Below are 12,844 nucleotides of genomic sequence, written 5' to 3' on the forward strand. Positions count from 1 at the left end.
TGTGTGTGTGTGTGTGTGTGTGTGTGTGTGTGTGTGTGTGTGTGTGTTTGTGTGCGTGTGTGTATCCATAGATTTTCTCGCTGATCCAACCAAACACGAGGCAAAACTTTACTCGAATCGTAGGTAATGAATAAAACCAACCAAAAAAACATGAAAAAAATTAACAATATTCCTTTCTCCTTTGTTAATATGAGAGCCAAGTTTTCATCGAGCTAGTAACCCAGAGACCTCGCTCACGCTCGACCAAGGAACACGTGCGTTTATTATCCTTGACGAGTTGGGGGCACGAAACGGAAGACGATAAAGTAAATTAACGTGAACGAACAAGCGATCGTGGTTAATCGCGAGATAATAAAAGGCATCCGCCTCGTCTCACTTTGTACTGCTGCAACAGGTTCGACCATTTCTTCTTCAGCACTCTGTAGTGTACGTTAGCCATAATGGTGGGAAACTCTTCTCGCATTTGTTGCAGAATGTACCTACGAAATCCAAACAGAAACACGATTCAAAACTCATTGAAAATGCTGTACCGAAGTGTTCACTTTTCGGTGGACCACTCGGTATATGTCGGGAATCATTCTAAAAAATATCCTCGTGTTTTGTGAAATTCTGAGAAACGAACACTGAGGACACTGTTCGCTAGGAAGAAATCAAATCTGCTTATTGTTTTGCTTTTATACGCGCGATAACGAAATCGATAAGTGACGAGTAGCTGTGGCTCTCAACTACACGCAATTCTACTAAGCATTTCCATTTCCATTTCCGTTCTTACAATACACGCATTGCATTTGATGCAGCAGTGTCCTATTAATCCTCCTATTAATATATAAAATTCTATGTCATTACAACCGCTAGTTTGCGTACTCGAAGTGGCCTGAAATCGTCAGGTGGCCAACTGTGCATTAAAGATTATTTTATTCCTATCAACCTTGTATTATTACATCGGAAATGTGAATTAGCATAAAATCTGTTGATAGGATAAACAATTCCATTCCAACGGTATTCTCGGAAAACCGTAGGAAGGCTTAGCAATCCCGAATAAAATAGAAACGTTGTTGATGTACTCAAGGATACTTGAAATTCCCTCCTTACGTTATCTCCGAGAGAGGAAACGTTGAAAAGCAAGCGGTGTTTAAGACTATAGCCATATACTTACTCCCATCCTGCCTGGGCGGAATATTTGCGGCCAGTGAAGAGCTTTCCATTTTCCTTTCTGAGCTGAATGAACCGGCATGTAAGATTCTCGGTCCCTGTAGACATCCGTAAAAGGTGGGGAGGTGTAGAATCGGTGACCATTTGCGCGTATGGGATTATTATCGCTTATTCGTGCCAACGATTCCTATTAGATTCTATTAGACGCTTATTAGAACGGCAGGAATCTCACCGAATCCAACTCGACGCAAAAAATTAGCAGAGAGAATGATTATTCGAATTCGCGTAATTAAAGTATCCTTGATTCAAGAGCTTTTTTTAAGGAAGCAGCTCAACGTATAATTATAAAACATTACAAGCTAATAAACACACGAACAAGAGTGGAGGCAGAATTGATGAATTCCATTATGCGTTTCTTATGCATCGACACAGTCCAATTGTAAGAACAAAAATAACGATTCGATTAGGTCGATTTTCGAAAGATCTCTAAATTCGACATTTAAACGAGTCACTATGGGTTCGTTATAGTTGGTTGTTTCGATGAAATATCACGAATTACTTCAGCGGCACAGTCGACGATTGTGCAAACGCAAATTATCGTATTATCGACATTTTATTAAATTTTATTTATCACAGAAATAATTATTTTTGCTGATACAACTTATGCAATTTCCGTATATTTAATTAAATTGTAAAACAGGTTACCGAATCTAGTAAATGCTTTTATGCGCCAAGTTCGTTTCCAGCTGCTAACAAAAAATTACCGTTAGGATGGAAACTCTAATACTAAATATAAGATCGCAGAGTAAAAATAGAAAGTTTATTCGAATTACCTAATACTCTGCCGGAACAGAAGTATAGAATGGAAAACATGAACGTAACACGTACGCTATGTGCATTTCTATTTGCACAGAATTTTGTTACGACGAACACGCATTCTGTACGTAAAGGAAGAACTACGCGTCCTGCCGGTAACGCAACATACATATACAACGACTCTGTAATATATGTATCTAGCATAATTTTACTTTTGTTACGTCGGTCGAGCGTCAACGATACAAAGCTTCGAGAAATATCGTTGAAATCAATGGGAAATTCGACAGTAAAGATTACAGTAGCGCGACAATCTTGGTTGTAAAATTTGAAATACGATCACCGACCGGTCTGAAATGAGCAAAGGAAGATGGCAAAGTTCAGACCGACATAAAGCAAGCAGTACAGGGACGATGACGCAAGGAAAGACGACTACGACTCGCACTTGCGTATCGCTGTAGTTCTACGTAGCAAAATGGATTACCCGTGACTGACGTATGCGTACGCGGGACTATTAAAACGGGAACGCAGGGAACACCTCGGGTGACATACGTGGAATGTTTCTCTGTCCACTTGGCGCGATCGTCGACTGTAACCATAAATTCGAGACACGAGGCACAGAAAAAGAAAAAATCGTAACACGTGTTCATCGTGAGACACCACCGAGCATTATTTCCCGTTCAAGTAAGAAACTCACATCGAAATTTCGTCTGCTGTGAAGCCTGCGTCATGTTGACCGTTCGATAAGAATCTACCGAGAATGCGATCGTCCGTGTGAAACCTCCTCATAGTCGAGATTCTGATGCGTACTAAAATCTAGACCTGGTTTCAGTCTTCACCGAGAACTAGAGGGGAGTACGCGGAGCACGGGCTGCCACCGCCGTGGTGGAAGCTGCAAACATAGATTTGGTGGGGACGCCGATACTTAGACGGTATATACGCGAGTTTGTCCGTGGACAACGCGTATAACCGGCCGCTCTTTGGGTGCGTGCCAAGGCAAGAAAGGAAAACAAACCGCGTCGCCATCTTCCATTAAAACTACGCAACAGCTCTTTTTCCTCTTGCTCGGCCAACCAACCATCCACCGTGCTCGCCGCCTCGCTGCGTTATCGACCACACTCTATTCCTAGCGAATCGTATCGATTCCTCGGCATAATAGTCGGCAACAATTTTTAATCTTGCCTCAAACCTGACGAGCAAACCTTTGGCTGGCCAGTATCGAAGAAAATTTTTGTAAATACGATCAACTCGCAGCTTTGGCTATTTGCCCCATTGGCAACGCTATTCAACCGACATATTTTCATCTTGGCTGAAACTTTTATTTCCGTCAGATGGCTGACTCAATTTCATAATGCGATTTAAACGATGTCGATGAAGTTTTATTTTTCTTCCAAAATGTTAGGTTAGGTGTTTCGATTGTTCCAGTTGAGAAAATTGAATACATTCTAAAGCAATATTAGACAAGTTTTGCGAGAAAGTTGCCATCTCTTTTTGTTTTGTCGTAAAACGTCTTTATAGTATACAGTACTCGCGCAGCGTTTATACTTGTGCAATGCCGAGTCCAGTTTTTTCCAACAAACGTATTTCGTGCGCAAAGTAAACGCGTAGATTTCCGAATCGCGTCGCATTTCACCTTCATAAGCATTCTTTGTGTCCCAACATATTGCTTACATTGACTTTCTATGCCTTGCGAGTTACACACACGGCATGCTTTGCACCATTTCTTCCCCGACGCTAACATAATTATAGTATTAAATGTAGTACGGGTTCAAAGAAATGAAATTTCAATTTCTGTGATCATTCATCGTGTTTTAGAACATTTTGATGGGTGGTATACAGTATAACTTCCGAGGAGTGGCATATATTACTTATCGCGAGGCTAAGATCTAGGTGCATGCATAAGTTGAACTCTTACTAAGTTTTCGACGTGAGATTGACGTGTTTAGTCTCGCGAAAATATCCAGTGCGATGGTTGATAAATTCGATAGTGTCGGCATGCGTATATATTGACCATGCATTTAAAGATACATCGATAGCTAACTCGGGTTTATGTATTTTACGTTAAACATACTTGAACGGTGAAAAATTTTGCCGTGCCCTGAAAATAAACAGGTCCGGTTTCCAAATTTTCTTCAAAGGCTGAACGCAACGCGAGTTTCTTTTTTCACGCAGTTCGAAGTTTTCTAAGAATTTTCCTTGGATTCCGATCTGTCGAGTAGGGAAAGCTAGGTTTACATTTTCAAAGAGAGCCCTCAGAGTCCAGCTGCCACACGTTTTTATTGTTCGACAATGCCCCAGGTCAGAAGATCGCCCTTTATCAGGGTCATTCGAGCAGCAGTTCTCGCGACTGCGGCCAGTGTCTGAAGTGGCGCCGCATGGCGGCTGTTTCGGCCAACTATTACAAAACGACGAGGCGGTCTCTGTTTTCCTTTCTCTGCCGCGGTTCTACCCTCTCCCTCTTTCTTCCCTCTCGCTTCTTCCGTTTGCTACACACAGAATCGTCCACTCTACTCTCACTTGCTTTATCAGGGCCGGCTGAAGGGCACGCGGTTACTCTAGACGTAGAAACTAGAACGATAATACTCGGAAGCTTTATTTTCAATGCGTATATATTATCGTGTTATTCCATTTTTTACATGAAAAATTATAAAGAGAGCCGGCACGCGGCCGAAGCGTTGTATAACGTTTTTAGCTGATTTCTCCTATCGCCGAGTAACATGTACGTACACTTTCACACAAGTTCTTATTAATTAGAAGCAAAGAAAAGAAATTTACAAGATAAGTTTAAAGCGGACGCATCGAAAGTGGAGGCGCCTAGAGAAGATTTGCACGGCCCCTATGCGATTGCCTGCTCGATTTACGGCTAGATCCATCCCTGCGTTTTATCTTTGTCTCTCAATAACCGGCCCGTCGATCTCTGTCTTTCCCGTTTCCTCTCCACTCCTGGCGTCCACTCTTTCATTCTCTCCAACTTTCTCTCTCGTTCGCAGCTTGCAGTGAGCAGTACCCTCTGTTCCATTCTCTCGCTCCCCAGCGCGGCGCCGCGCCGCGCGTCTCTTTTCAGTCGGTACGTCGCAACCTCCGCGTTCTCTGTCCTTGTCTCTCCTGTTCGTGCCCTTCGTTTCCATGCAACCTCCCTCAGTGCGTGACGGCTCCGCGGGCCACAGAGAGCCAGTGAGGCGCGCGCGCGCGCGGCCATGTTTACTCGGTTTCGGTGGCGTTTCTTTGTCGGACAGAACGCATTCTTATCGGTGCACGCCGCGATATTAATTATGCTCGCGGCCAGCCGCCGCTCGAGCACGTGTGCGTCGTGATTCGTCCGTTGGTCGCTGCTCCAAGTGTCGTTCTCGCTTAACGCGACTCTTTTCGGACACGCGTATGTTGGCCTCCGCGAAGCACTGGTTCGCCAAGCACATTGCGTAGACGCGAGTGAGACACCCGGTGCTGGATAAAAGAATAACATCGTGGCTTAACCTGGAGGACGATACGCGAGGCAGATCGCTCGCCTCCGCGAGATGGAGGAGCTGCATAACGGTGTCATCCTAATAAAGTGTAAGTTTTAGTTTCGCGCGTATCTGTCAATCTTTGCCAACCGTCAGACAGCGTTTCGTAAACGCCACTGTTGCTTCGTGTACATTGTACCATGATCTAGTCGACGATTATCGTTTCGAATCTAGCCTCGATTTATCGCTAACGAGTAAATCGGTAATCGCGATCGATCATCGACGAATAATCGAACGCTACCAGCTCCGAAAGAGGTCAATTTACCGATCGATGATACCACACGCTTCTCTAAAGCGTGGCGAAACAAACAGGACGCGGTGACAAGTGGAAAGACATATCGTCTCGTTTCAGAGCGTTACAAGGAGTAAACGTAGGGGTTTACAAAGTCAAATCGAACGCAGTACACGTTAGAAGAATAATAGCAAAGTAATCGCTGTCCAACTCCGCTGTTCGATCTTACATCTCTCGCGTGTGTTCTCGGTGTGATTTCGCGTGGCATGCACGCTCGGTGACGGCGTTCAACCAGAAACAGAGCGTTCACCCCTCTGTCACGGACGGATCTAAATTCCTGAACCGCTGAGTCGGTAAATTCACACACTTTAAACTTCGAATTTATCGCGAAACGATTTTTTGGCGATCTAGATCGCGTTTCGATACGAAACCTTTTCCTAAACGTTGCTTGACGTAACGGTTAAAGAGGGCACGCTTGCAAGATCGTTTCGACGATCGGGCATTTAACGAAACTTGGTAAGGTTCGAAGTTTTTAAGTGAGACGGTGCAATGGATTTTGTTGCGACACGGTCGACCATTGTTTCGGCAATTGGCATCGGCACGGATTGCGTGGAAACGGTGAAATACTCGAATCGTGCGGTGTTAGCTTCAGGACAGTGCCCGTTCCGCGTTCTTGGCGTAGCGTCCATATATGTTTCTTTCTCACCTACTGGAAGATTCTCTTACGAATAAATTTACGATCGGCAGACATTCGCTAAATGCATACCGAACGAATGCAGTTTAAATTTTTCAGTTTTTCTGAAGCAATTTCTCGGCGATATATTTGAATCATATATCATCGAATAAATAATGAATCGGATGTGGTTTTACGCATTAATCGAATTTTCTAGCGAACAAGAAATCCGTCCATTTCCGTTGGAGACGTTTTGAAATAACTAGTCGATAAAGTAATCGTAGCATGACTAATAATCTGTGAATCACTTCGTCGCCTGAGGTCACCGTGTCTAGTTTGGTACGTTTTGATTAATATCGATGGGTCAGTTTTTAAATTAAGTTTGTTTTCGACCCGAACAATTACTCGATTATTTTTTCATCGCAAGGTATTCAAGCTTGAAATTGTTAAATAAGTCTTGGATGAATAGTTTGTATTCGCAACGTAGAGTGCGTAGTTTCTTGGCTCGTAAACGCTCACGGATATGGATTTTGCAATTTTATTTCCCCCTGACATGTTTGCGTCGTAAATCTGGTAACTACCGACCTACACGCGGACCATTATGTCGCGAAGCAATAGTATATCGAGTTAATAGTTGCGTGTTTCATCGAAAAACATTAACCCTATGTTTTTAATGCTGAATCGAGGCATACGAAATCGAGGTATCGTAAGCGACACGCCTTTGAGTTGGACCGATGCTATAACGACACTTGTGAGACACGGTAGTAAAATTACGATTCGTCTCAATTCGAAATTGGGACGTCTAGGTGACCTGGTCCGGGACACCTCCGCTTGTTGGTTAACATGGTAATTTATGCCGAGCGATGTATTACCTTATAAATCGCGCGAGCGGTATCGAATGTGTCCGGTTGATCAGGGATTCTCAACGACGGCCATATTGGCCCTGCAGTGGGCCACATCGTATCTCTTCGTAATTACAGACGAAATATGTGAAAATATTTGAGGCGTCACGATTTCTGCGTGGATCACGAAAGATGCTATTTTAGTAGAATGATTTTTCTATTGCGATTTAAATATTACTTAATAAATATTACATATTGTTAATAATTTTGCCAACTAGCGTCAACTACTAGAATCCAAGGAGATAGATAAAACTCAGAGATAGTCACGAGTCGAGCGAGGTTGAGAGATACTATGTCAGATCATAGGACCTGTTATTCACGCGTGGGCGTGCTTTCTCTAATAAAAGTGCAGATTGAAATGTCATACCAGCGTCGGTATTTCTCCGGTTATTAAAAATGTACCGTTTGTATTCCGTTCGACTCATTGTGCACGTAGATGAACCGGTTGAGATAGTGAAAGGGAACAAATAGGTACTAATTTGTACCTTTCGAAACGACGTGGATAATTGTACGCTGAACACGTCCGATTGAATATTCATCGACAACGAACCGTAGATCGTTTTCTGTACCAGAGGTTATACGGTTCGTCATACTCGTCAAGGCGTGACCCACGTGGATTGGCGTCTCTTGACGCGCGTATTTTCGCCCAGTTTATACTCAGTTAACGTTAACGCCATCTAACGGCCAACTGAAACGAAATTTATTACGCAAGGCTCGCGTCGTAAACTGAGCTTCGCTTTTCGCGCGACCAGATAATGGTATCTTTGCCGCGTTCTTCGTCATCGTTCCAACGTCTAAAAATATGTCTATAGTCCAGAGATGGGCAAAATTATTATCCGGATAAAAGATTCCACTACCAAAAGATACATTTTTTAATTCGAATTATATTATATCGTGCGAAAGTTATCTCGGTATATTTACGGAAGATCTAGGGAGAAAAATCTTTGCGATCGTATATGTGGTCGACGCGAGTGGACGCAACAAAATTAAACGTGAAACGAGAGAAAAAAAGAATGAAACACTGACCGTGACAAGCATCGCGTGTCCGCAACCGCAAAAGGCAATTCGTTGCGATAATGGCGCGGGAGATACACGTAATTCGATACAACCTGTATTATGCTGGATGCGAGCTACTCCGATTTTCCTAAAACCAGTTTCGTTTAACTTTTCCTCTCTCCCACAGATATATCGTTAACAAAGTTCAATGCCTCTAAACGGACATATACTCCCGGCGATGTCGGTCCCAAGAATCTCTGTAAATATCTCGATCGATAAAATTTCGAAAAATAATCTTCGAGCCCCCCACGTACATCGTAACATACGTGCAACCAGGCTCGAGGTGGTTAAGAAAAGAATCGTCTAATCGCTTCTCGATCCATTGTTCCGTTGTATCGGGTCGAGGTCATCGATCGGTTGCATAATGTCTCGTCGAAGCTTAACCGGACTTGGAATCCGCTCGTCGAGGAAATCCAAAAAGAAAATCTAAATGTACGGTTGCCCCATTGCTAACCGCACAACTTTCGATCGCTATAAACACTCTTATCGCGTTCGTAAACGCGTAATGCTGTGCGGCGTGAAGTAAATCTTTCGAATCGGTTGGCAAATGCGTTAACGAACCGGCGCGTATCGTGGAGGCGAAACGGTTGCAAGCTAATCTCAGTTATGCGTGTTGAAACACGAACGATTAAGGGGCAAGGGATAAACGGGCGCGTAGTCGCAGTAAATTCGGCTCCCAGCTAGCGAAAAAGGAAGTATTCTCGTGCCGATGACTCCTCGAATCGTGGACTCTGTCGTCAGAAATAAAGTTAGCGGGGAGCACGTGTGTCACTGTAAAAAGCTGCCCTCTCCGTGCGTGAGCCGCTCACATGACTCCGTGCACGGCTAACGTGTGCGCACTCTCACAATGAGCATTCAAGTGCCGCGCTGTTGCCGGACTTATATTAGGCCCACACTCTCCCATACGGCCGCTTTTAACTAATTGACGCGCCCTAAAATTAATGCCTCGCGTCGCGAACGCGAAACATCCCACTTTTTTCCACTTGTCGTGTTGATTTTATGCCAGGCTTTGTTTAACGAGCGGGTATTTCTTCTCACGATACATTTTACACGCGTATGAACTGAATTTAGCGAGACTGGTTACAGAAGAAACAACTAGTTGTTTATTTTGCGTTCGTTATATTTATTTAAATAAGAATTTTCATCTACGCTTAATATTTGTCAGTTTTGCGGTAAAATGTTGGATCAAGGTTAGGGGATTGCACCGGGTACAAAGAGAATGTTTTACGATGGAAATATGGAGCAATTAATTGTCACGGAGGGGCACGGAGATAAATAACACGTGTAGTAGTTGATTGGACATGTAGATATAGTATAATTTGACGCGTGTACACACCTGTGATGCAACACGCATTACAAGACTCTTCCGGAAGACAAGGACGGTGTTGTGTATCCTCTGTTTAATTGAATTGCCCTCGCGATTAATTGCGACCTCCGACACCCCTTCTCTCTTCGTTCGTACAATCGTCACGACTGGCTTAACGTTTCGTGAATTTCAATAGCGGGCCTGCCTATTGACCTCGATACGTTGCTCGATGCTATCGTAACTATTTAATAGATTTTCGTTGAAATCGATAATATCGAGTAAAAGTTCGGAAATTGTTGTTTAAGCGGTTTATCTTGTTTCCATTGACCCCAGTCTCCCCAACAGTCTCCGCAACAGAATCCAGTCGCGCTTGCAAACGAGAAAGTGTGTGTGTGGGATGGCCCGTAGAAATTGCGGTGCTACCGTACCGTCCCTGGTGAGAGAACGGCCATCTACCTGCAGACTTTGTTGTGCATTGCCGCATCGCACCTGCACGGTATGCGTTATCCGTACGGTGTGCCCGTTCCTATTTAACCGGCACCGACCAGACACACCGCGATGCATCGACGGGAACGCAGTCGAGAGGGATGCGCGTCCTATCGGCTTCTATTTTCGCAGAAGAGGAACAATAATATGCGCCTCGTAGGCGAGGCACGTTTACGTAGGTGTTCGATGGAACGGGGCAAGCTTAACTGGTTCGCGAGTAACACGAATTGTCTCGCAGGTATCGCCGCATACCTATGAACCAGAGGCGAGAGTCCGGTGTTCGCGATAGTCCTCGAGCATCTGTTCACGGCATATCGCACATGTACAGTTACGCGTAGAGTGCGCTGCGCGCGGTTCATTCAGACGCGTACCAATTACAGAGAAAAGAGTACGCCAATTATAGCTCGTCCAGTTGGATCGATAACCATGCAAATGTACAGCTTCGGTACGGTTGATTTAGAAAAAGAATTAATTTCCTACTCGATTGTCCTAGGTCAGTGTTTCTCAGACTTGGAGCTCGTAGACTCATTTTTGCATCGGGAGTTTTGATTCGATTCGATTATTTCCATACGACGAGGTGGCCGAGTGGTTAAGGCGTTGGACTGCTAATCCAATGTGCTCTGCACGCGTGGGTTCGAATCCCATCCTCGTCGATTTCAATTTTTGTTATTTTGCAAAAATGATCGTTCAGCTGGCGTGCGCTTATTCGCGCAGTTAGATAACAAAAAATACGATGCACTTGGCGCGGTGGTAGACGAAACTTATCGTGGCACCTGCGCGCGATATTTCCTGTTTGTTTAAAAGTCTTCGTTTACCGAGAGCTACGCGAAAGACGAAACAACGCCGACCCGTTGCACCTGCTACGTCTCCCCTAACGTTATCGCGAACGATAAAGCTGGTCACCCAAGTGGCGGGACGGCAATTTTTAAACACCTCACCGTCGAATGAAAAAATCGGTTAAGGATGGTTGTCGATCGGCACGTTCTCGAATCTGAAAGAAAAAGAATAGAACTCATTCGTGGAAAACACAATCGTTACTCGGGAATTTTTCTTAGTTAGCACGGGTGCCAAGTAAACCTCAACGATTCATCCTATGCGTTGTTGAGCGCGCCAGTAATCGAATCGAACGTGAACTGGAAGAAAAATCATTCCGAATCGAAGTAGAACATCGCTCGCGCGAATTGTGGATGCAGGGATTCCGAATGAACTCTTTCAAGTGACAACCGCGCGTTTCGTTCCACGTGTACGCGATGCAGTCGCGTAGGATTAACAAATAGGTTGGGAGCACGAGCGATAAAACGTTACCGGGACCGTATTACCCCCAATGTGTCGTTAACAAGTAACTCGCGTAAATTACTTACACGCGCCAACCGATACGAATCTACACGAATACGTGTCTCGACGTTTTTCTTCACTCTGATACTAGAAACATGTTAAATACTCGAGAAATATCTATCGAAGCGACTACAGTCCCATCGATAACCCTCTGCACGGTAAATCCGTAGCAGGTTCTACAACTCCCGTGGAAAATAGCCCTCGCGACTCACCCTCTTGGAGCACAAATCGCTTATGCGATCCATGCTCGCACGGTACTCGTTGGCATCGCTCTCGTAGCTTTCGATTACTTTATTTTTCTGTACTGGATATCTGTTGGAACGGCGGTTATATCGCGTTTCCTGTGATATTCTCTTTCAAGTATAAAAACCATCGATCGGACACAAAATGCGCGATGTCGTAAGACGAACGCGTGCGTGACCAGCCTCCGAATGCATCGCATCTACGTTACCAGCTTGGAGAATAATGTTACGAACTACGACACGGACTACTTCATTTTCTGTGCATACACGTAGCACACGAATCGATATAGAACGTACGCGGTTTTCATTATTCGAATGAAATTGCATCCAGCTGGAAGCGTTAAACCGATCCGAGAGCCTTTCCTTGTTCTTGTCCCGTGTCGCGGGGATCGTTAAAGATTCATTTCCACCCTGTCGTTGAAGCAATCGAAGGTACGCGCACATAGCGTCGTTAGACGAGGAGAGGACGCGTAAAAACGCATGCGCCCGCGCTATCGCGTGCATCGCAAGATACAAGCTCGTCCCGCTGTCTCTGTTCCGCGAGAGAGAACGCGTGGGTCGACTGCTACAGAGAATGAGCGACGCGGCTCGCGGACGAATAGTGTCGATCGTGTGCTCCAGCTAGGCGGTCGCGTTTCTCCTATCTCGCGACTCACCGTGTTTACATTCGGACCTTTGTACCGCGATCGAAAACAGCGCAGAAATTCGTTGGAGCTCTCCTCGGAAGTAACGCGAATGTGTCGTTGGTGTCGAAGCGAGTCGATAGTTCGATACTCGCTGCTTTATTTCTCGAACAATGTGACGCGAGTCCGCGATATGCTCGTCGCAACGACGTGTCCACGCGTCCAGTTGAGACGTTACACGGAAACTGGAATACAGTAATAGCTACGTGGACCAACGACAAAGAGGCAACTGGCAAGTTTTTACGCGCTGATCGCGTTCGGTGCGAGGAATCGGCACCGAGGTCCTTGGTGCGTTTCCACGGAGCACCGCTGCGAACCGGTCAGTACGAGTAACCAACCTTACAATGTAATAAACTTTAAAGTGTACGAACTCGGATGTTTTTCGAGCCCGTAGCCGTCGGGGAGGTATACGCGCGCGAGTGGGCGTGCATTGGACGCGCTTCTCGCGTGCCCCGTGAATT

General features: G+C 45.0%; 2 protein-coding genes and 1 non-coding gene across 9 annotated transcripts in view; 2 read left to right on the forward strand and 1 right to left on the reverse strand.

Moving 5' to 3' along the window:
• The window catches only part of LOC128894855 (uncharacterized), a 3,994-nt gene extending 1,144 nt beyond the window's left edge, over window positions 1–2,850 (reverse strand). The window contains exons 1-4 of one of the 4 annotated variants that reach the window (XM_054156870.1): window positions 2,663–2,850; window positions 2,450–2,554; window positions 1,157–1,250; window positions 377–479 (exon numbers count right to left, since the gene is read on the reverse strand). In XM_054156870.1, the coding sequence (XP_054012845.1) occupies window positions 377–479; window positions 1,157–1,250; window positions 2,450–2,554; window positions 2,663–2,696 (336 nt within the window). In that variant the 5' untranslated portion in view covers window positions 2,697–2,850. Of the gene's footprint in view, window positions 1–376; window positions 480–1,156; window positions 1,251–1,857; window positions 1,902–1,985; window positions 2,362–2,449; window positions 2,555–2,662 lie in introns of those variants that run through there. The other 3 variants (XM_054156873.1, XM_054156871.1, XM_054156872.1) reach the window with 3 other exon arrangements.
• Window positions 1–12,844, forward strand: part of LOC128894854 (rho guanine nucleotide exchange factor 10) — a 38,837-nt gene that overhangs the window by 11,287 nt on the left and 14,706 nt on the right. Inside the window, exon 1 of one of the 4 annotated variants that reach the window (XM_054156868.1) lies at window positions 4,690–5,517. The exons of 2 other annotated variants lie outside the window; for them this stretch is intronic. In XM_054156868.1, coding sequence (XP_054012843.1) covers window positions 5,481–5,517 — 37 coding nt within the window. In that variant the 5' untranslated portion in view covers window positions 4,690–5,480. Of the gene's footprint in view, window positions 1–4,689; window positions 5,518–12,243; window positions 12,703–12,844 lie in introns of those variants that run through there. One more of the 4 variants, XM_054156869.1, reaches the window with a different exon arrangement.
• Trnas-gcu (transfer RNA serine (anticodon GCU)) lies at window positions 10,695–10,776 on the forward strand. The gene has a single exon. It is a non-coding gene; the product is annotated as a tRNA-Ser (tRNA).

This window comes from Hylaeus anthracinus, unplaced genomic scaffold (assembly GCF_026225885.1).
Source record: "Hylaeus anthracinus isolate JK02 unplaced genomic scaffold, UHH_iyHylAnth1.0_haploid 4, whole genome shotgun sequence".
NCBI classification, from domain to species: Eukaryota; Metazoa; Arthropoda; class Insecta; order Hymenoptera; family Colletidae; genus Hylaeus; species Hylaeus anthracinus.